Source organism: Leptonotus elevatus, chromosome 2, assembly GCF_054856555.1.
Source record: "Leptonotus elevatus isolate MCC_2025b chromosome 2, RoL_Lele_1.0, whole genome shotgun sequence".
Taxonomy (NCBI): Eukaryota; Metazoa; Chordata; class Actinopteri; order Syngnathiformes; family Syngnathidae; genus Leptonotus; species Leptonotus elevatus.
Window position 1 is genome coordinate 40,268,923 of NC_141240.1, and position 23,964 is coordinate 40,292,886.

General features: G+C 40.6%; 1 protein-coding gene across 2 annotated transcripts; it reads right to left on the reverse strand.

Moving 5' to 3' along the window:
- Positions 1-978: 978 nt before the first annotated feature.
- Positions 979-20,631, reverse strand: crfa4 (cytokine receptor family, class I receptor 4). 2 transcript variants are annotated; one of them, XM_086069921.1, is made up of 9 exons: positions 20,502-20,631; positions 13,467-13,604; positions 10,038-10,176; positions 9,733-9,902; positions 7,993-8,171; positions 7,772-7,925; positions 5,602-5,689; positions 5,424-5,493; positions 979-4,573 (listed from the first exon to the last, which is right to left on the reverse strand). In XM_086069921.1, the coding sequence occupies exons 2-9, from the start codon at positions 13,582-13,584 to the stop codon at positions 3,989-3,991; spliced, it is 1,503 nt and encodes a 500-aa protein (XP_085926047.1). In that variant the 5' UTR covers positions 13,585-13,604; positions 20,502-20,631; the 3' UTR covers positions 979-3,988. The 2 variants fall into 2 exon arrangements, with proteins under 2 accessions (XP_085926047.1, XP_085926046.1); XM_086069920.1 differs by having other exon boundaries at positions 5,602-5,692.
- Between the last annotated feature and the right edge of the window lie 3,333 nt (positions 20,632-23,964).

A 23,964-nucleotide genomic window follows, 5' to 3' on the forward strand; every position in this document is an offset into this window, starting at 1 on the left:
CCACCACTCACTCTGACCGTGGTCAGAACTGCTCTCACCTTCCTTCCTTTTCTTCCTTGGCTCATCTTTTTGTTTCCTTCACTTACATTGCCATCCTTATGTCCTTGCTTCGTTTTACAAAATATTTACCGCTCCCCTTTATTTTTTCTACTTTCTAGTTTCTTTTAAAGTGGAAGTCAACCATAAACATTTCTTGACCATAATATGTTATATGTGACCTCACTAATCTAAACATGACATGACAATGGAATAAGAGTTATGAAGCAAAATCCAGCCATTTTTATCCATCTCAGGGGGCGGCCATTTTGCCACGAGTGAAGATGGCATCACAGTTGCTCAGGGCTCTGGCAACGACCAATCGCAGCTCACCTGAAGCGGCGCTGTGATTGGTTGTTACCTGAGACCTTAGCAACTGTGATGTCATCTTCAGTTGACACGTGGCAAAATGGCTGCCTTCTAATATTGATAAAAAGGGCTAGATTTTGCTGCTTAACTGATATTCCACTAACACAGTATCAACCAGAATACTATATTTAGACTAGTTGGGCCGCCTAGAACATGTCAATTTTTATTTAATTTTATTTATTTATTTATTTATTTGGGTGGGGGGTTGACTTCCCCTTTAAAGCTAAGTGGAAGAGCAAATTCATTTCCACAAGAGGTTAACAGAATCTCAGCGAGAGGCGGACTTGTCGGAGGCACAGCGCGGTCTTTGTCAGTCAGCTGACAACGTTGCCTGCTATTTATAATTTAAATACAGAGCCATGAAGTGCTCGAGGCTAACGATATAATAGTTATTATGACACAACGATAACTTCTGCACATATGGATCACTGTGTCTTGCTAGACGACAATAGTTGATCTTTATTTGCCCTTTACAGCCAGCCCTTTAAAAGAGGCTTTGTAAAGAAACATTTCAACACGGCCGAAAACCCGAGAAAGACGGCCCACGGAAAGAAACATCAACTTGGACAACCACAAAGTGGGAGAGGCGGAACTGTCAGTGAAATGCAAAGGCAGTCGAAACATACGAGGTGTCAGAAAAGTTCCAGGACATGTTTTTAAAAACGGGTTCCCTTCCGCGTGGGAAAGAGGCCAAATCACCAGGTCAGGTGAGTCTGGACTCGGGAGGTTGCTCCAGCAGGGCAAAGTTGTTCTCAGCCAGGAACTGTCAGATGTTCAGGGCATCGTGAGCAAGTGGTGAAGCATCACACGAGTTGTCCTGCCACAACTTGCGCCTCTTGTCACGCTCTGAATGAGGTTTCTCTTTTGTGGACGTGCTGCTTGATTTTTCGGCCCACACTGGAGTTTGTCGTTTGGCTTTGAAATATATCTTTTCTGACATGTCATCTGAACACCTTCATTCTTTAAAATATATTTTACGTAACATATTAAGACATAAAACTCAATGTGGTCCTTCAGTATTTACAGTAAAACATCCTAAATAATAGTTTACAATGATAACAAGCGCTTGTGCACTAATTGGGGCATTGCACCCAAATCTGGGCCCCCATAGTGAATTATGAAGGGCCCCCAATTGGCATTTGTCTATGTGGGGTGAGGTGGTCATTTTCCAGAGGACACGTACTCTCACAAATCTAAATATATTGAATAGACAATTCCCATGTGACGTCGAGTCGTTTAGATAACGGCGGCAAAAAAGCCGCTAAGTCCGTTTTGTGTTCACAACAATGGTGAACAGCTGCACTGTTTACAGTTGCTGTAATTGCTCAACTGAAGATAAGAACTCATTTCTTCTGATACCGCCAGTGATTGCAAATCAACTGTGTGAGAGGATGGCTATCAAATCTTCAACGTGACCACTGTTCACCGTCAAAACATACGACATAAGTTGACACCGTTAAAAAAATGTCAACCAAAAGCAACATAGCTTCTCATGCAATGCATGTTCTTTATAATCATGACTAGTATTTACATTGTAGATTCTCACTAAAGGCATCAAAGCTATGAATGAACACATGTAGTTATGAACTTAAAAATTTTTTGTCAATGGCATTCCCTCCATGAGCTTCAAGAGAAGTTACCTGGAACGGTTTTCCAACAGTACTGAAGGAGTTCCCAGAGGTGAGAATGCCAAGAATGTGCAAAGCATTCGTCAGAGCAAAGGGGGGCTGTTTTCAAGAAACTACAATCTAAAACATGTTTTCAGTTATTTCAAAATGTTTTGTTTAGTACATAACTCCACATGTTCATTCGTAAGTTTTGATGCCTTCAGTAGTCGGGTTTCCGTCCAATTGTTTTGAATTTTCTAAGCAAATTTATGGAAAATGCGAACATGCGACTTCTGCCCGTTTCCATCTGTTCTTTTTTTGCGAATATTGAGAGGGGACTCCGCCGCTGTAGGTGGCGCTATACACCCTAGATATGTGATCCACCAGTAATTTAAAAGAAGAAGAAGACCAGGAAGCGACTGCACCGTTCGATGACGTTGTATGAATTTGCTTTTGTAATTCTTGATAAACCGTAACGTTTCTTTGCTGTTTTCCATCGAAAATTGCATTAATATTCGCTTCTTTAATTCATTAAAAAATAATTGCTGTTTTTTTCATCAAACAAACCTTTATCCTCCGACATTGCTTTGTGACTACAAACGTACGTGACGTAATATCAAAATGTGCGACGTGTACCCGGTCTTGCCATTTTCCATAGCCAAAATTAGCATTTTCCTTTTTTCGACACGTAAGCGTAAAAAAAAATTTTTGGGGAGAATTTTGGGCTCTTTTTTAAATTTCGAGAGTTTTATTTATTTGTTAATTCATATTCCATATAGTTAATAAATATCCATGCAGAATTATTACTACTTTATTCAAGTTTGTGAGAAAGCAAACCGTGCGTAAATCCGTCAAGTACGAAGCAAGATCATGGAGTTTGTTCTGATCACTCAACCTTCGCTCACAGTCAATACAACAGACCAGACGGCCTGCCTGAGACAAGATGGCCGCCCAGTGCGGACGTTGGATTCTGCGCTGGAAAACATCTCATCTTTATAGATATCTATGAGCAGAGACCTGCCTCGCTACTGAGAGGCTATCCGCGAGCCAGCGTGCAGAAAGCAGCCAGGGTGGGGGGGAGGGGTTGGAAATTTGCGAGGGTGGAGTTGGCGCTGAGCTCGTGACGCATAAAACCGAAAAAAGCTGATAAAAGCGATCTGCTCAAACAGCCCATTTGAGCTTGTTGACACCGACTGCCATAGAAAAGGGAAACATGGGTGGTTTTCCTCACGACTCTGGGGACTTGCATTCGAGGACGGTCGGACTTTTCCGACTTCAAACCAGGAAGTGTGTACGGGAACGCCCCCTTGAACTCGGAAATGCCACTTGCAAAGTCGGGGGAGAAAAAGGACCCCGACATCACCGACGGACTACAACGGGACGTCCCTTTTCAATCTTTGGAAACACAGACCGTGAATAGTAACACAATTTACTTGACTCTAAAACTAGATAGCTGTCTTCACTCATAAATACTCAACATCATTTCACGTAACACTATGCCGCTATCTCCCTGCAGGAAATTATACGGCAAACTACTGAACTGTATAAAATACTTATGAAATAAGTTAAAAACAATAAATGAAGCAAAATTGCGAGAAGGCAAGTTTGCTGGAGGTCAAAATGAGTTTTGAGGACCGAAATAAAAAACAATTGATCACTCTCCGCCATTTTGGTTGTTTACTCGGAACTGGGAAAAACCAACGAGGATCTATCTGACTTCCGACCTTCCTCGAATGCAGCGTAAGGCAGGGGCGGAGGAATGCATATTATGGAAAGGAAAAAAAACTCTTTTCAGGTCCCCTTTCAATGAGTGCTGCTGATTCCGCTTGGAATCAAAGTCAAGTGGTTGCATAATCCACAAAAACAATGAAGTCAAAATGTCTTCTTTTCTCCAATGCTGTTGATGGCACAAGAGTATAATAAAGTCAATTTGTTCCTTTAATCCAGCAAGTCTTGGTGGCGCTCTTGTGATCCGCTCAGCTCTCATTGGCCACAGCAGCATCTTTCTTTTTGGCCTGGTACCCTGCAACCTTCTCCTCATCTTCATTCTTCACGCCAGCATGTAAATTAGAGTTGGCGACAGGCGGGAACTCGCAGTACGCCAGCGGCAGGCGCGGCACCAATTGCAGCCCGTCGCTGTTGTTTATGATCTGCACGCAGCTGTAGAGATCCTGCGAGGGGCGGGTAGCGGAGAGGGCGGGTGGGAGTGCACTTGTCTGCACCATCGTGCTGTAGCTGCTCTCCGGCACGCTAACAATCTCAGGCCACGGGGATGACGAGAAGACTTGAGGAGGGGACGCGCAGTACGGGCTTGACGTGTGCGTTGTTGGAGGCCGGCTGGCGACTTGCTGATGAGTTTCGGTGGCCGTCAAGTCGGGTGGGGCGGTGAGGGCATCCGCGGCCTGGCTGGGTGACTCGGTGGGAATGGGGCAGTCTTTGATGGTGGCCAGGTAGATGTTGTCGGGTCTTACCTGTTCCCACACTTCGGTGACCATGAAGCTGGGCGGCAAGTAGCTGTGGAAACTTGTCAGCTGGCGGTTGATTTCATCCAAGTTGCCCTTCTGAGGACACAGAGTCGCGGGAAAAAAAATCATGTCAGTGAGCAGCAGCAGTGGGAAATAACATCCTCTTTTTTGTCAAACTTTTGACAGCATCGTGCCAAAGGATGACGTCACTTACGACCCCGTCCCTTACACCCAAACATGGGCACGTTTCCCATGATGTCATACTTCCGGAATCATCCCTTATGCCCAAATATGGACTTCTTATTACATCATTCTTCCAATGGCTGAGAACAAGTTGGGACGTGTCCTGTTTAGACTCCGCCCCTTATGCCCAAATATGGAATTCCATATTGAGGTAAAAGAGGCAGGACCGGAAGTGACGTCATCCTTTGGCAAGATGCTGAAAGAGGCAGAAGGGGCGGGACCGGGAGCGACGTCACACCTGTCAAAAGTTTGATGAAAGCGGGATAGTATGGTTTATGTTTATCATTTTAAATGTTAAATTTTTTATTTATCGTTTCAATTGACTGTACATTCCAAAAAAGAAAACTTCAAAGCAATAACATTTATTGTTATAAAACACTTCATTATGAAGAAGTCATGCTACCCACACAGCAGCCGTGGCTAAAGTTGCTAGCTTAGTATTGCTAGCGCATTTTGTGAGACTTATAACTCGGCACTTTCATAATCATGTGCTATTATGAATGGCCATGTGTAAAAAAAATTTAAAAAAATCCTTCCTGTGCAGTGACACTATATTCACATCTTGCTCGCGGGTTTAACACTGCAAAATACCCTTTAAATTAATTGAATGCTTCTTTTACTATCAAATATATTGTATTTATTTAAATACAGAGTGTGAGTACGTCCGCCACCCACAGTAAGCAGAAGACGGAATATGTGTTACCTTCAAAAGCAGCGGGTCGATGCCGATGATACGTGGTTTTGGAATAGGGGGCCAGAAGAAGTCTTTCACTCTGAATGGCAAAACAGTAGGACGCAAGAGTTAAGGGAAAAGTATCCAGGAGCATTTCCTCTTACAAGGTGGGTGTGTGTGTGTGTGTGGGGGGGGGTGCTATTCTCACCTCGAACGTTGTGGAATGAGACGCACGGTGATGACCAGCAGCGCCACGGTGCTGATGCTCGTCACCAGAATCAGCACCAGCAGTTTGTCTGCTACGGTGAAAACATCGTGAAAATGATCAGAAGCACTTACCTACATTTACAACCGAAATTTGCATTAGTTTATTCCCAACATCGTTTTTTTTTTTTTTTGGTCTAATCAGATTTAAGGCTCAAAGTGTTGCCAAGTCCATCTAATCTGCCCAGGGTCTTTAAAATCAATAGTGCTAGTCCATGTGACTAAAGTATGTAGCATTAGCATAGTCAGTTCAGACTCAAGGATTTATATATGATTGGACTGTCAATCGAACCTTTGCTGTTGAAGCCAGAGGGCAGCCATCTACCGTTGCCACTTTTACTGACACATTCTGCTATTTATTTATTAATATTTTTTTTTACTGAAAACACTGTTTTCAGCGAGTGTTTTACGCTAGGATCCCTGTATAGAGTAATGATTATATTACTACTACTAGTAATAATAATATTGTGAATTGTGACTCACAGAGGTTAGGTTTACAGCCCCCCCCCCCCCCCCGAAGGCGTTACTTTCACTTGATTGTTGATGACTCTGATAACATGATGCAGATGAACCTTTGAGTTCTATATCTGACCTACTCTATTGAGGTTTGGGGAAATGCTTATAAAACATATACTCAGTCAATATTCATATTGCAAAAAAAATAAGCCCTAAAAATAATCACTAGAAAGCCATTTAGAGATCCAACAAATCCATTATTTCTTCAGTTAAAATTGATGAAATTTTATGAATTGGTAGATTACAGTATTCCTTTTAGGGAGCTAGTGTTGAATTATTAACATTGTTTTTCAGTTTCAATTTATATTTTAGCCGTTTTGGATTTAGTTATAGCTGTGTAGCTCAATGAATAGAATTGTCTATTGTATTCTTATCTGTCTCTTTTGCCTGAGAAGAAAAGGGCAACAAGTTATTTTCTATGTTATCTAGAAGGGAGTGTAGTCTAGTACCGGTCGAAGTGAGACAGGCTGATTTATTATTGTTTAGGTCTAATCTGATTTGTATTCCTGAGAACTTTTGCCTTTTTGTGAAGAGGAGGAGGCTTTTCGTATTCACCCACTTTTCAATAAATAATGATGTGCAGGAGAAGGAGGGGCACACTTTTGAACAGAACACTGCTTGGGTGACTTCAATTGTGTGATCAGAAGCTTCTGACTAATTACCTTTGCAAAGGGACTTCTTCACCAGAATCTCACCATTCAGTTAATTGAACACGTAAAGAGTAGAATACAAATATTGTCTACTCTAACACTAGCTAGCTAGCATCAGGGGCTAAAGCAAATCATGCTAAAAGCGCGTAACAAAACGTTGCCATTGAACATTCAAAAGAGATTTGAAAAGAGAGAGAGCAAGTGTAAGTTAAAAGGAACACAGATCTTTAAATAAAAAACAAGATTTAGGACAAGACTAATGGAGCGTTTCAGTAAAAGGAATCATTTTATGGAATAATGTTAATAAAGAAATCAAAGAATCTAATTTTAAAAATCAATTTAAAAGAATGACTAAATCCAGCTTGTGAAAGAAATATGAATGAGATTAAGTTTGCACATTATGCCATTGTCATTTTTGTTGCTATGAATGTCAGAAATCAAATTGTAAACCGAGACGAGCTGTCACAATTTTTTGTTTGTTTGTTTACTTTACCTTGTAACGGAAGTCGGGAGGGCAGAGACAATAAAATAAGTCTTCTTTCTGCTCCTTTTCATTCAACACTGAAGAATATTGTTTTATATTGTCTGTTCTTTATTTTACAAATGAATGAAATAAATGATTTAAATGAAATGAAATGAAAATGAGTAGCACCCGGAGATATACCTTATAAGAGAAAAGTAAAATGTGTATTTTTTTTTTTTGCAATGAAATGTACATGTAGCACTTCTCCCAGACTTATTAGCACAACGCTATGTCACACGTGGTAGCATTTTCGCCGAAGAGGAAATGACGCGTAAACGCTGCAGAGAAATCAACGTATTCAAGTTAGGCAACCTTAGCGAGCGGCAACACAAGATGTCCGCCAGAAGCTTCACAGCTGGATTAAGTCAGTTAATTAAGTCGCTACTGCCTGAGCATGCTCACATCCCGCGCACGTCGCTTCGTACCTGCTGGAGCTCGGGTAGGAATGCTCATCAGCAGCGGCTGGCTCCAATTGCTCCACAGGCCGTAGTTTTGCGAGCGGCACCGTACGCGAAGCACGTAGTCGTTGATGGGAAGGCCCAGCAGCTTGACGTGAGGCTCTCGCAGCGACTGCTTGGCCTGCAGGCCACGGGACAAAACTTTAGCCCGCATTCCCGAAGACGACTTTGCCATCTCTCTTTTTTACCTTCCACTTTTCAGGCTCGCTAACTTGTCTGTACTGCAACTCGTACGCCAGCGTGATCCAGCCGTATTTGAGGTCTGAGGGCCTGGGGTACGCCCAAGTGAGCAGCACGTCATGGCCGACCTCGTCCCCGCCGGCGTCCGTCAGTTGGTAAGTTAGGTTGACCGGAGCGTCAGTCTGAACTGTGAAAGATAGTGAAGCAAAACATCTGAACCTTTGACTCTGAACGTGTGAGGTTGTAGCAGCGCACTTTAGGAGACTTCTGAGGACTTCTGGTGCGCTCGTACGAGCGTGTGGGCTGCGCTCAATGCACACGAGTACTGTAGAGTGTAGGGCAGGACTTGAATAAAAAAAAAATTGAGATCTGTGATAGGAGTAAGCAGGATGCTCCAACTGTGGTTAATATATTGTAAACTTGTGAAATCTGAACTTAACTATCTTCACAACAAGCAGCAGTTTGGCACATATTTAAAAAACATCTTAAAACAAAAAGACAGGCTTCAAGCTATTGGTGCCTTTCACAGTTTACTAACTAAATTGACAAATGTTTTCCATGGGCTAATTTTGTTCCCAGTTTGTCTCTGGCATCACTACGATTATTATTCGCAGACTAGCCCAGTCCTATCTATCTAAAAAAAATCACCTAGAATTCATTATAAATTATTACAAATGTATTGAAAAATAAAATACACATTTAAAAATCTAATAAACCATGAGCGTAGGGTCCGCTGTATATTACTCCATCTTACTGAGTCGCAGAAGTGGAAAATCCAAGTCCAGAAAGTAAAAATCCTGCCACAATTTGGCTTTAGCCAGGTGCTAGCTAGCTCCCGTGGTGCTTGTTGACCTTTTAGAGAGCTAGCTAGCCAGCATCAGGGGCTAAAGCCAAACTGTGGCAGGGTTTTTACTTTCTAGACCTGGATTTGCCATATCTGCTGAGTCGTCATCATCATCATCATCATCATCATCATCATCATCATCATCATTTCCTTTATTTAACCATGTAAAAGACTCATTGAGATTAAAAATCGTGTTTACAAGAGTGACCTGGCAGGGTCCGCACATTCGACTATAAAGGGAAGATAAAAGCTGATAGGTGCAGTCAGAGTAAAACAGTCAGGGCTCTTTGTACTCATCTAGGCATGATGTAGAAAAAGCTTTAATGTTACCTTTTTAAACGGCATAATGCGCCTTTAAAAAAGTGCAAATTGAAACAACCCAAAATTCGTATTATTAATCTTTTTTTCCCCTTTTTTTTTTAAAAATGATTATGTGGATTTTTGGGGGTAATTGTGGAGTGTAACAATTGAAATTGTAATTGAATTTCAATAAATTGCACAGCCCTATTGTCCGATTGTATTAGTCACTTACAGTAGTTGTGAAACTCTTCTTTGATTGTGTTCCATTTACGTTAATAGTATTTTTTCTGTGTTTATGAAGTACAATAAAATCAGCTGTCGCGATATTTTCCTTATGAAGAAAGAGAATTCTTATTATTTTTGATTCTTTTTGTAGCGGATGGATGGGATTTCATTCATTTCAATGGGTAAAGATGATACGAGTGTTTTGAGTTGCGAGCGTGCTCTCGAAACAAGCTCGATCTTACGGCACCAATGTAAATGAAAAATATATATTTTGATAAGTATTTTTCACTTTCATTTCTTCACCATTTCAATTCCTGTGTCCTATCTTTGTACATGCGGTCTATTGGCAATAAACGTCAATTTGACGCCGTTTCTTTACCAACGTCGGCCACATCCAGGCAGTGTTGCGGTGAAGTGAAGTTTTGGCGTGCCGTTACGGCTGTGACGTTCATGCAGTAGATGTTCCATATCAATGTGTGGCTGCTGTCAAAATGGCAGCTGTTGGCGCCGGCGCTCGCGTAGTCTGGACACTCACGTTTGGGCCCATTACTGAAAGGAAACAAAGAAGAATTCATCACAGCAATCGCGTCAATTCATTACAGCCCTCCGATTTCAAGCCTGCGGGCGGTCATCAAATGTTTGTGTCATTTTTTCCATTTCCAAACGTAATCAGCGTGTTCATACTCTATGCAATAGGTGAGCACGTAGGTCACTTCCTCTCCCTCCGTCAGGTTGGTGAGTGGATGCCACCAGCAGGTGAACACCTCCATGTTGGGTGAGCGGCAATTGGAGATGTGAGGCCTGGTTGTCACGGCAACTTCACCTGCACGCGGGGGGGGGGGGGGGGGGGATCCTTAGGTTAGACCAACGCAAGCGAGCGTATACAGAGCAACGCATTCTTATCCATTCAGCCGTGCAAGATGGCCTTGAAGGGGGTTAACCATTTCAAAGTTAGTTTTGACTTTGCACATACATGTTGGATAACGCGCGCTCACGCAGCTGTCACGTGTCATCGTCAAACACGCACGCGCCGGCCGACAGTCGCTCCACCAAGCAAAATTGATTAGCATCTGCGGGCGGTGGGAACATGGCGGCCTATGCGAATGAACAACCGTCAGAGTCAAGCAGGCAGAAGTGAGACATGTTTGACAACCTGGCCTCGAGTCCGTCTCGAAAAAAGGTCTTTGTGAGCGTGGTGTGATCTATAATGGTGGGGAGCTTCAGAAGTCGTGGAAGAGTCATCATTAGGAGGAGGAGGGATTTCTTTAGAAAGAAGAAAGAAAAAAAAGAAAAAAAGGAGGAGGAGGAGGGATAACTTGGATTCCTGTTCCAAACATGGCCTGCAAGGCACACGTGGTTAGACTAACGACCGTATAATCGAGGCAAAATGTGTCAACTAAAATACATTTATTAACTCATTTGCTCCCAAAATATATATATATATATATATATATAGACATTCTATTTTAAATATTGCCATGGTCCCAAAAACGTATTTATAATTATTTATTTTTTTAATGCTAAAGCATACAGAAGTCTTTGATGCAGCCTCTGAACTGAAGAGAACGCTTAAAGCAATGGCAATTGTTACAAAAATGGCCAGCGCGTGGCAGCAGAGTATAAGAGGTCAACCAGGGCCATGTTGCAAAAAGGCTCTTCTCCCCACTGTTTTAAACACATTTGTGAATAATGATTAAAAGTGCTAATTGCTGCAAAATGGAATGTAGAAATGTAGAAGAAAGAAGAGACTCTAATCTTTCTTTTGGTAGGTTCCATGTTTTTATAGCAGTAGAACACAACATTCTGTGCAAAATCAGTCAAAATCCAGTGAAACAGCCGAGAGTGAAGAGGGTTGCTTCAGTCAAAATGCCTGGGAGTATCCAATTGTATTTCTGTATCCAATTAAATAATTAGCTAATTGATTTTCTGAAAATATTTTACAAACACAAACAGGTTTGAGAAATGTTTTCGTCTCCTGTCTGCAGAATCTGTTCTCAATTGCTTAAACTGGATAAATAAAAGTTAAATGATAAGCAGTTCAGATAACGTATGGGTGGATGATATTTATACATATATTATATTATATTGTATACATTTAAAATAAAATATATATATATATATATATATTTGTCATGTAATTTTATTCTAATGTTGTGAATTTTTACTTCATTGTTTTTAATAAACTCAAACTCAAAAAGATACTAGAAACCAACAATTATTTTGATGCAATTTTTTTTTAATTAATTGATGAATGAGATTAGAAATAATAACAATTTCCATCCCTTAATTCAAAAATGATTTCAAATTGCCAGTGCAGAAAATGTACAAACATTAAGTTACTGGTTTGGTCCATAACATGTCAGAAAATAGGCAAAAGTTGTTTTTGTTTTTTTCTGAAGTAAAAGCAGATGTTTGTAAATGTATCATTTGGATTCAACACGAAGATAATCAGTCTGCTTTCATGGCAGACTGAATATTTACATTTAAGAGGCTGAAATTCAGAGAATTTGGACAATTAGCAGTTAAACAAGGTCCCTAAACCACCGGTGTCAAACTCGAGGCCGAGGGGCCACATCTTGCCCGCCATATTATTTTATGTGGCCCGTGAAAGCTAATTATGTGCATCGACTTTATGTTACTTGCAAAAGTCAAAAAATGTTGAGGCATTACAAACCTTTTTTTGTTACTAATTCTCCTGTTAAAATGTAATGTAATACGTCTTTATTGGCTCCTGCTTTCAAAATGAGTAATTCATCAATTTGTTGTATTATGTAATATGAGACAATCCTACATTTATTTGGATTCACAGTCATAACATAACGGCCCTCTGAAGGAAACCCTAACTATGATGTAGCCCGCGACATCCTTTGACACCCCATGAAATGATTCAACATTGATCAAAAATTGTTGTAGAATAATTTGTTCATCAATTAGCTGTCAATTAACCTATTAATATGTTAGGCCTTTAGAAACAACAAAGCCAATTTAAACCTTTCAAAAACCTGTAAATTAACTCATATATTTGTTTCTATATCCACTATACAGTTCGAATAAAATTACTGAAAATTGAGACTGTGACGAAATTCGTCCTCTGCATTTGACCCCTGAGGGAGCGGTGAGCAGCAGCAGGGGCCGCACTCGGGAATCATTTGGTGACCAACCCTTAATGCTGAGTGTCAAGCAGGGCGGCAATGGGTCCCATTTTTATAGTCTTCGGTATGACCCGGCCAGGGATTGAACCCCCAACCTTCCAGTCGCAGGGCGGACACTCTACCACTAGACCACGACGCTGGTAGGTGAAGTTAAATTGTTTTCCATTTTCCTGCATGTTGTTTTTGCAGCTCAAACGTCGGCAGAAGAAAGTTGCAACCTTAAACATTTTTGGACAATAATGTGTTATATGTGACCTCACTAGTCTAAACATGACATTCTGATTAATATGACATTTGTGGAATATGAGTTCCATCCATCTCGGGGGGCGGCCATTTTGCCACTTGCTGTCGACTGAAGATGACATCGATGTTGCTCAGGTCTCAGGTAACAACCAATCACAGCTCATCTTCATAAAACAGGTGAGCTGTGATTGGTCGTTACCCGAAACCTGAGCAACTGTGATGTCATCTTCAGTCGACAGCAAGTGGCAAAATGGCCGCCCTCTGAGACGGATAAAAATGGCTGGATTATGCTTCATAACTCATATTCCACAAATGTAATATTAATAAGAATGTTATGTTTAGACTCATGAGTTCACATTATTGTCCCCCAAAAATTTTGGGTTGACTTCCCCCTTAAAGTTGCCTCCATTTTTCAACTGTTTGTGATTTTGGGCACTCAACAGAGACAGGTTTGACTTTGAAGCCTGATTTTCTACACACATTTTTTGCTCATTACTCAAATCTTGCAGGCTTGTTGCCAACATTCATCTTTGCACTGTGTAAAATGTCCATGTCATGTCTTATTCTTGCGTAACGCTGACTTTCACTAACTTGCATGGGGGTCAAAAGTCAAATCAAGCAGCCACGTCCAAGAAGGATAATGGCCCCCCCTATCTGTTTGTCTCCTTCATGAGCTCCGCTAACTTCCGAACAATCGCACCGCCGTGCTGGGACTCACCTGCTGCTTGTTTGTCCCCGGATTGACCGCCCAGTTGCCGTATTGTGTCGCAGCCCACTGAGGCGAGAAGCAGGCAGAGCGGCAGCAGCCCCGGCAGCCCCGGCAGCCCCGGCAGCATCCCCGCGACCGTCGCACAATCTGTCCACACAAACAACACGGACTGCTGAGAAAGAAGATGGCCAACAGCAACGGGAGCGTCCCCCCAGTCATGAGACATATCACAAGGATGAACAGCTCCCCGTTGACCCGCTCCTCCCCTCCCTCGCCCCGTTTTCATGTTGCCAATATTAAATCACTCTAATTAGAAACAAGTAAAGAAACAAACAACCTTTCAAATGAACAAGATTACAGTAAAGGCAGCAGCGGTTGCTCAAAGTCGAGCTTCTATTTGTTATTTGTTTGAAAGTCACTCCCTATTTCCCTTATATTCCAGGAAAATGGGCTTCTCTGACTTCAATCAAACAGCAACTAGCTCAGTGACCTAGTGGAGGTTGTGGGTTCAATTCCCCGGCCGGGTCATACCAAAGACTATAAAAATGGCACTCATGGCCGCCCTGCTTGACACTCAGCATTAAGGATTGGAAATGGGGGGGTTACATCACCAAATGATTCCCTTGCTGCTGCTCACCGCTCCCTCAGGGGTCAAATGCGGAGAACGAATTTCGCCCCACCTGATTGGTGACAATCAGTGGTACTTAACTACCACCCCAATTGCAAACATTCATCGGTTTGAAGAAAGTTGCACAATTTCAGCATCACGTTTGTAGTTTTTGTGTGTGTGACACCATCCGCCTCAAAGTTGTTTCGTGCCAGTAAAAATGATACAGACGCCCTCAGACCATGACAAAGGTTACATTAATCTAGGCTCAATTAAGTCAATGTTTCATCAGCAGAATTATGAAAATATGAATTGAACGTTCAAATCCCATTTAGTGTTACTTTAAGGTTAATTAAACTCCTCCTTATTTCTGAGCTTATAAATTCCTTACTGTAATCAGCTTCAGTAGCGTCCATTTGTATGGAGGACCAAAAGTGCCAAAATTAAAAATGAATAAAAGCGAAAATAAAAAATATGACATAAAAAAATATATTTAATTCTATTTATATATGTATTTATTTTCACATTTATTTTTACATTTATTTTTTTGTATTTATTTATATTTTGTTATTTTTATTTGCATTTATATTAATTGTTTGTATTTCATTTTTGAATTATATGTTTATATTTATTCTAGAGCTGTCAAACGATGACATTTTTTAAGCAGATTAAACACATTTTACAATTTTGTAATTTTTTTCGACATTTAATGTTACGAGGACGTTTTTTATTTTAATTATCCACCGCACACGCTCCTCATCTTCTTTTTCTAATCAGTTAACCCCTTGCATAATTTAAAATGGAAAAAAATTATCCCAATAGTTTGACATGAACAAATATTCTGACACAAAACATTTAGTCAACGCTTTACTTTTAATGCATGTATTTATGTTTATTTGCTCAAAGACAACCTGTGCTCGCTTTAACGTAACCATCCGCTCTCAGCGAAAGGATCATCTGCGCTCAAAATCAATAGTGTGATTAATCTGCGTTGATACAGGATTCATGCGATATTTTTTGGTGATTAATTAATTAGTTAACGCTTGAACTTTGTCAGCACTGATGTATTCATTTATTTATTTTTAATTTTGGACGTTTTGGTCCTCCGTAGACTTGACGGATCTGGGACCGTCACCAGGTTTCATCAGCTGGATGTTTGAAATGGACCCAATCGGCCAGCGGCATCACATTGCGTGTCATTTCCCGTCCGTTTTCCAAGTCGGTTTTAGTCAAAAGCATGCCATGAGTCATATGTCTCTGAAGGTTTATCTGATAAAAAAATGCAGCGTCCTTTTCTGGATGTCTGCTCGGGGTTGCGCGACTTCAGAAGTCGACATTGATGCGATCAACGTTCAAGCCGTGTCGACTCGTCGCTTGCATTGCCGTTCATATTTTTCAGTACAGTGCTATCATTTGAAGGGAAACAAAAATCACAAGATGACGCAATGCTTAATGAAATTAACTGAGCAAAACATACACGCTCAAACAATCATCTTGCTCGCACAACTTAGCCAAACACACGTTCAAAAATAGAGATCCATCCATCCATTTTCTGTACCGCTTGTCCTCACAAGGGTCGCGGGGTTGCTGGAGCCTATCCCAGCTGGCTTCGGGCAGTAGGCGGGGTACACCCTGTACTGGTTGCCAGCCAATCGCAGGACACACAGAGACGAACAATCATACTCACAATCACACCTGTGGACAATTTGGAGTGTCCAATTCACCTGCCATGCATGTTTTTGGAATGTGGGAGGAAACCGGAGTACCCGGAGAAAAGCCACGCAAGCACGGGGGAGAACATGCAAACTCCACCCAGGAAGGCCGAAGCCCGGACTTGATCTCACAACCTTTGCACTGGGAGGCGGACGTGCTAACCAGTCAGCCACCGTGCCGCCCAAAAAAAATAAAAATAAATAATAATAATAATAATAATAATAATAATTAAAAAAATAATAAAAAAATAATAATAATAAATAAATAATAATAATAATAAAAAAAAATATAAAAAAAAAAAAAAATAATAATAATAATTAATAGAAAATAGAGAGACAATTAAAATCAACGAAGGTGGCAGACTAATTAGTTTTGGCACGCTTGTCTGTCGCTACCCAACCAAGTGATTATCGTCACTATGGAGAAGTAAAGTCGGCCAGTCAACTCGCCTGCTTCCAGCTCCTGATGCTGCTCATGATAACGTATGGCTCATACACATCCTTGTCCTGATTATGGCAGATTTATGACGATGCACATGCTGACAGTTGAAGTTCCAGTCACGGTGGACAGAAGCAGCAAGTTTGCCGTCAGGCGTTACAGCACATTTGACGTGGCTTTCATAAAATGACGTGCCGTCCAGTCACTATTTTTTATACTTTACAGTGAAATGTTCTCTGCGGTCCCATTCGTTTAAACACAGCATTCGGATTAATATTGCACTTGTGGAATGTGAATGAGAACTGCTGAATGCAGAAAATTGAATCGCTACTGCCACCTGTGGCTGAACAATCCAACTGCACAAACCGCTTCTTCTCGTACACAAATGCGCACATGACGTCACATCCGCAGACAAGAGGGCGGGAAATTTGAACCCAAATCCAGTCTGAAAACCAGAGGTTGGCATTCCGTCAATATTGACGCAATGGATGGATGGCGGATTGACGGTTCGGTTTGAAATATAGACGGCAGGGCGAACCGATTGCCAAATGACGGATGCTGAAAATGATTGGCCAGCGTCTTGCGGAAGTACCCACCAGTTAACAGCTCAATTGTTAATCGACTAATTAGAAGATGTTCCAGTCATAACTGATCAAATAAAAAGGCTATGATAAAGCTATTTTTGGGCAAATTGTTACAAAGAGCAGCTTTAAACAGCAAAATCCATCCATTTTTCTCCATCTCACGGGGCGGCCATTTTGACACGTGCCGTCGATGATGTTATTTTCGACAGCAAGTGGCAGTGCAAGACAAAATGTACAATATTTACTAACATGTATGTTTTTCGCGTTTTGTAAAGCTGCTATACCGGAAAAACATTTATTTTTTGATTGCTTCATTAGTGCTGCTTTTTGGAAGGACATTGAAAATTATTTTATGTGTGAATTAAAACACAAAATTGTATTGGATGTTAAAGACATCATTTTGAATCTAAGAACAAAAAATTGTCAACTTTGGTTAATTTGTATGTTTTGTGGCAAAATGCTATATCTATAAATGTAAATATCTAAACTTGAAACCTTTATTAATTTTTTTTTAAATAGACTATTTTATTTTCTTAAATTTGTAACAAACAAGAAATGTAATTTGATAATTAATGTCCATGAAGAATTTTTTTTTTTTTTATTTATCTTGAGCTAACTGAATGTCATTGTTTGTTGCTTTTCTTTTGTTTTTAATTGTAATTGTAATTTGTTTAATAGATTCGTGTAAATTGGATTAACTGGTATTTGTATTATTCATCTATGTTCAATAAATGTTTTTGGGTTTTTTTAAGTACAAGACAAAATGGCTGCCTCTTGAGCTGGATAAAAATAGGTCTACATTTTTTAGCTTAATTCGTTTTCCATAAACACAATATTAATCAAAATGTCATGTTTACACGAGTGGGAGCGCAGAGAACATATTGTAAAGAACATTTATGACTAAGATTGCAAGCAATTTTTTTGAATGAATGGAACAATAGTTGATGTTACTTTCTTTGACTTGTGATCTCAAAACTTCAACATCTGTTCTGTAAAAACAATGAAAAGGCAAATATGCATTTCGGCGGTTTCACAGTCAGAGAAACCAGGACGACAAAATGACTTTGACAGCCCCGCTCTCGTTTCCAGTATATTTCGGGTGTTTCGAAGAACATGCTGTACATTAGTTTGTTACTAATTAACACCTTCTCCACGTGCACGTGTGCTTGCGATACAGTAAGGCATCACAGGCAGCCCATAAACTGACCCGCAGGGGTCAAAGTTTAACCATCCAGACATTTGTTCAACTTCAACATCTCGCTTACGTATCAACTATTCAGGGCACGACTTCAAGACCAGTTTCAAAAGGAAATGTAAAATCCACATTTGATAAACGTATAGTGCTTTTCAATGAAAAGTAACAATGGTTGATGTTATTATTATCATTGTATTAATATTAGTCTTGTTGCTATTGATAAGGAATATATATATATATATATATATATATATATATATATATATATATATATATATATATATATATGTATATATATATATATATATATATATATATATATATATATATGTATATATATATATGTATATGTACAAGTCTGACAATATATGCATAATGCACACTGTTCAATGTGTTCACTATTAATAATTACTATAATAACCTTTGTTATTAATAATCAGAATATATTAGCTGTATACGAGCAGTTTTTTGTTTAATGTTGTGTTTCTTGTTTTATATGTTTTGTATATTTTGTCTTTGCACATGTACTTTTGTAATCAGTCATGTTCAAAAAAAAAAAAAGAAAAGAAAAAAAAAGTTCAACATTCATATTCGCACCCGTGAAAGAGCCTCTGTGTGTCCACAATCGTCATGATCACAATTTCCATCTTCAACTTGCTGCCACGGTAAATGTTCCAGCAGCGCATTTGGGAAGCCCTTGAGATGTCAGCGTTGTTTGGCGTCTTTATTGTTTCCACTAACAACTCGTGTCACACGCTGTCACACTCGCAAAGTGATTAAGCTCAATAAACAGTGTTGATAAGGCCAGTGGCAGTTTCCGAATAAAACAAGGGAGTTGCACATCAGCTGATGATGGGTATTTTGGACAAAATGAGGGATCTTTTTAATGAGGCCGTCGGTCGGCAGACTGGATTCAATCTGGGACGGCACATTCCAAATACTTTCATTTCTAGCAAACGGACTCATGTTAAAGTACATTCATGTCATATGCTGACAAAGATCTTTTGTAGCATCAGGCTGGAGGATCGCTAAATTCAAATCATGTGGCTTTTTTTTTTTTTTTTTTTCCTGTGAAGGAACTTCTCCCTCAATCTGAGTGCGGTTTTGTAAGAATTCAGGAGTTGTCATCTTATATAAGGATGAAAAGAAGCGCTCAATTTCTTGGAAGTTTACAAATGAATGAAAGCTGACTTTGACAAAAACCTGCGACCAAACGACAAAACATTTGTTTTTGCTCCAAGAGATCCGGAACTCAGCAGTATCCTGCTTGCTTTGCCCAAACATCGGATCTTTGAAACTATGACCACCACGTTGATCACATGCCAAAGGCTCATCATTGTCACATTGGAAGCAAAAACATTTGAATTGAACAGACGCGACGAAATGACAATGACACTTTTGTTTTTGTAAGCATTTTTCCTGAACCAAGCGTACCAAATATGAGTGTAAAAGGACGTCGTGTCTCACTTTGTTGGTGTTTTAGATTGAACTTTCCAACTTTCGCAAGAGTAAACGTGTTACGAGAGACCTAAGCATTTACGGTGAACAAAAAGATGAAAGTCCTCAGAAAAGGCAGACAAAATATCGAATATAAGATTCACGGCGCAGGGCTTAAGTGGTAGAGTGGTCGGCTCTCAACACAATCGTTGTGGGTTTGATGCTCAAACCTTGTCACCAGGTTGAAGTGCGCCCTTAAAACTGTTGGCTCAAAAATCGGACCAGCCAAATCATTGAATCCACTTTTCCAACCCAAAATGGGTTGTTTTGTACAAACCCACCCAGAATGTTGGGTCAACTTGATCCAAGTTAGTGGGTTGGTGATATTTTTGACCCAAATAGGGTTATTTTTGACAATTTTAAGAGTGTGTCCTTGAGCAAAATGCTGAACTAGGAATGGTTGATGCAGTTTTTCTTTTTCTTCAGATTACAATACGCGTACTCAACCCGAGATGTCACAATACCAAGTACCGATACCACCACTATTTTTGATACATAATTTTAAAGAAAGACCTACATATCCCATTATAGCATTTTACTTAAAATTGCTTGAAATGAATTTTCTACTCATCACGTTCCAAATTTCTAGTTGGTGATCATAAAATGGCCGCAAAAAGCTGCCATCGCGAGTACGATACCTTGAAATAATATTGGCATCGGCACGCACTCATCCCTATCCACTGCTCCTGATGCTGCACCATCAGTCGATAAAAGGAGGAGAAAGTTTAAAAAGCACTTTGATGACCTCAGACAGAAAAGCGGCAAGCGCTGTACATCTGAAAACTGACCCGCAGACTAAAATGCATTGATTAGGCATTGAATCAGTCATCGACAGTGACAGTTACAGCGGCAATGATAATAAGCCAAAAAATAAATAAATAAATAATTCACCAAGTCACATCACTTCCTAATGATTTATATCCTACCGATTGTTATTAAATAAATGAATAGTATACATGGCAGGAAAGAAAGCGCTGGTCTCGTGAATGAAGCTGACGGAGTGGACCCACCTGCCTTCCCGTAGAACTATTGACGAATGAAGCGCCTGTTGCCTGTTTGCAGGTACAAATTCCTCAAGTCCGTCCCCACTGTTGATGCAGCAGCAGCAGCAGCAGCAGCAGCAGCGGCGGCTGTTTGGCTGAACTCAACTCCCAGATGAGTGCGCGCGCGCGCGCGTCTGATTAGCTGCGCTGGGGGGGGGGGGGCGTGCACGCGTGGGCGTGTTCAGCGCCCCGCCGGCCGCCACCGGCTCCCATCGAAAGGGAACTTCTGTGGAATCATGTTTACAAGTTCCTGCAGCGTTTCACAAACATGCAGAACTTCAGTGAAGACCACATGCAGTTCGTGTGTGAATGAAAGTGGAATGGAAATGCTTTTTTTGTTTTGTTTTTGTTTATAGCTTGTTTCATTAGGGTTCATCAGAGGCACGTTAAATAGTGACAGGCACGTGCGCTGACCCTCATTTCAGTTTCAATGTTGATCATGTTTGATTTCTCATCACAGTCACAGTATGAAGAAGTGCACATTGGCCATCTTTTTTTTTTAGAGAAAAAAGCTTAATGTTGCTGAATGTTAAAAAAAAACTGCGATCAATCTTCACCAAAAGTCATGAGCTATGAGCTAGTAAATTAGCCAGCATTCGTTAGCGGTCGGATTAACATTATTGTTGGAACGTTATAGCCGTTGGATTAATGTTACATTGAGACTGTAATTTAATCTTCTTCTTTTTTTTTACCTTTCACCGTGAATCCCACTCTTGTCTGTCCTATGTGTTTTTGCATGTTGCATTTGCAGCATGAAAAGGTGTGTGTCACATGACAGTGTCACATGACAGTGTCACATGACAGATTAGCAGAGACAAGATTTTACAAAATCATATCATTTTCATCTCGGTTTTCTTCATGAACTAAAATGTCAATATAGATTTGAGTCCAGTTTCTATTCAGTGAAGTACATTTTCATCTCATCTTCATTAGTCAACGAAAATGTATACTGATTTTGTCCCAGTTATTGTTTATTAATTAGGGTTTTAGTCTAGTCTAGTTTTAGTCCGGTGAAAAATGTGTGTTGACGAAATTGTAATTTTTTAGTTCTCCTTGACAAAATTAACACTAGTGGAGATCCACATACATTTTTGGTAAAGATTGATCGCCGTTTCCTGACATCAAATGACATTAAGCTTTTTCTATGAAGAGGAAAACACTTAATGCCCATAAAATACAAAATATGGACAATTCCGAATTTACGTCACAATTCAAAATGGTGGTCTTACTCGGTGATATGAAGCTCTCTGTCCATTGAAAAGCATTGGATATTGGATCGTTACTATAAAAGTCCGCCTGGTTTGTATGCTAGTCACAGGCAAAATCAATACGTCGTTTGTCTTCACCGTATTAAGAAAGTGTTGGATTGCAAAATATCAGAAATGCCCGAATGTTCAGAAACGTGCCTTCTGACGAATGTTTTAATATTTTCAGAAATTGAAGTGAGCATGGATAGATTGGTATAAGAAATGTTCTAACATTAATCCACATGAAGCTTTTGTTACATGCCGCGTTTTAGACGGTCCCCGCATGGTTTGGCGTATAAGAAAGCAGATTTGCCATATCTGAGGTTCGCATCCAAACCCGGGCCTCCCCATGCTTGTGTGAATTTTTTCGCGGGTTTCTCCCTACCACACGCCAAAAACATGCTCAGCTAACAGCCTGCTAGCTTGCGAGCTGGTTGGTGGCTAGGTGTCCCTTGTGGCAGACTCGCAGGGCTTTTCCATGCAGTGGGATAAATTGCGGCCACCATTTCGCTGCTCAAACGTGTCGGGATCTGTCGGGACATTTCACGATTTTGAAGCCCCATTTTAATTGACTGCGATTTTCTGTTGACGTCAAGATTGTAAACTAACGCTCTTCTGCGGCGTGTCAAATTTTGAAGAAAGCTGTCTTTTTGTTTGTTGTGCACACTTGAGCATCAGCGGCACATGCGACTGTTTGACCCTTCAGTCGCTTTGATCTGAAGATCGAACGCGGTTGCTGTCGTTTCAACAACGACATGAGAGGGCAAATTGTCACTTACTCGGTGGCTTCGTGCGAGTGACTCACGTGTATTTAAGCCCTAACCACAACAAAGGAGATTAAGAATTGTGAAGTAGCTACGCAACAGATTTAATATAATAATCCCCTTCCCTCAGATTATAGGAGGTAAAATCATTGGAAGCCTTGTGTCAAAATAAAGGTTTGCTTATTTGAACACGTTCACGGACTTTGTAACTCACTCACAACGAGAACAGCGAAACTGGCGGGACAGAAACGCCAAATATCACGTTGGTCCGATTGAAATCACCCATCCATCCATTTACTATTACCGTTTTCATTAGTTGCAGGTGAGATTAAGCCCATCCCAACCGACTGTGGGTGAGAGGTAGGTGTACACACTGGAGTGGTCACCAGTCCGCCGCGAGGCACAGAGACAAGCAAGCATTGAAACTCACTGACAATTTAGTCTTCAATGGATCTCAGACCTGCTGCACGTCAAGGCAGGGCGGCTGAATGCAACCCAACTGGACAACTGTGAACAAACGACAGGCGGTGACTCACACCTGCGCATTTGGTGACTGACTCTCGCACACACAACAACTAAACCTGTGACCCCCCCCTGGGGTTCTTCTTGGTATATAGCACAGCAGTGAGTCTGCTCGAGGGCACTATAACACCAGTATGGTTGCTTCATGTTGCAAGATGAACGCTGTCCAACCTTTATTGAGCCAGAACACATATTGTACAAAAGATGTTTTTTATCTCAGCACACCAACAGAAAGTATCAACACTAAAATTCCGTCCCGGTCATACTTTTCTCCAATGACAAATCTGAGCCTGTTTTGTTGAAAACAAAGCTATTAAACAGTCGTATAAATGGAAACTGGTGGATACACAAAATAGTTGTGTATCTTCTGCCATCTTGTGGAAGAACATTTCATGATTCTGCCTGTCACTATACGTCACAGTCATACATAGTTAAACTCAAATACATGTACATTTATTATATGTAGTAAAAAATGTCAAGATGGAAAACTAGGAAACAATAAAATACCATATATATATACACGCACACACACACACGCACACACTAAATCACACCTATGGACAATTTTGGAGTGGTCAATTAAACATGCCATGCATGTCTTTGGAATGTGGGAGGAAACCGGAGTAACCCGGCGAAAACCCACAAGGAGAACATGCAAACTCAACCCAGGAAGGCCGAAGCCCGACCTCACGTCCTTCTGCACTGGGAGGCGGACGTGCTAACCGGTTAGCACCGATACGATTACCTTTATTCTCCACTCGCGCTCGGCATCCAAACTGATTGGCAATCATCCCGAATTAAAGTGACAGCTCGCGTTAATGAGCTTGCGCATATGCAAACAGAAATGAAGCAATTTAGCTGCCAGCCTAATTGACTCGTTGCCTGCACAAACAGAAA

Coding starts and splice junctions, on each gene's coding strand:
- crfa4 (XM_086069920.1), bottom strand. CDS start 13,584: ATGCTGCCGGGGCTGCCGGGGCTGCCGGGGCTGCTGCCGCTCTGCCTG. Junction 8,172..9,732: donor CCTGGATGTGGCCGACGTTG/GTAAAGAAACGG, acceptor TATCTTTCACAG/TTCAGACTGACGCTCCGGTC. Junction 7,926..7,992: donor GCGAGCCTGAAAAGTGGAAG/GTAAAAAAGAGA, acceptor CGTGGCCTGCAG/GCCAAGCAGTCGCTGCGAGA.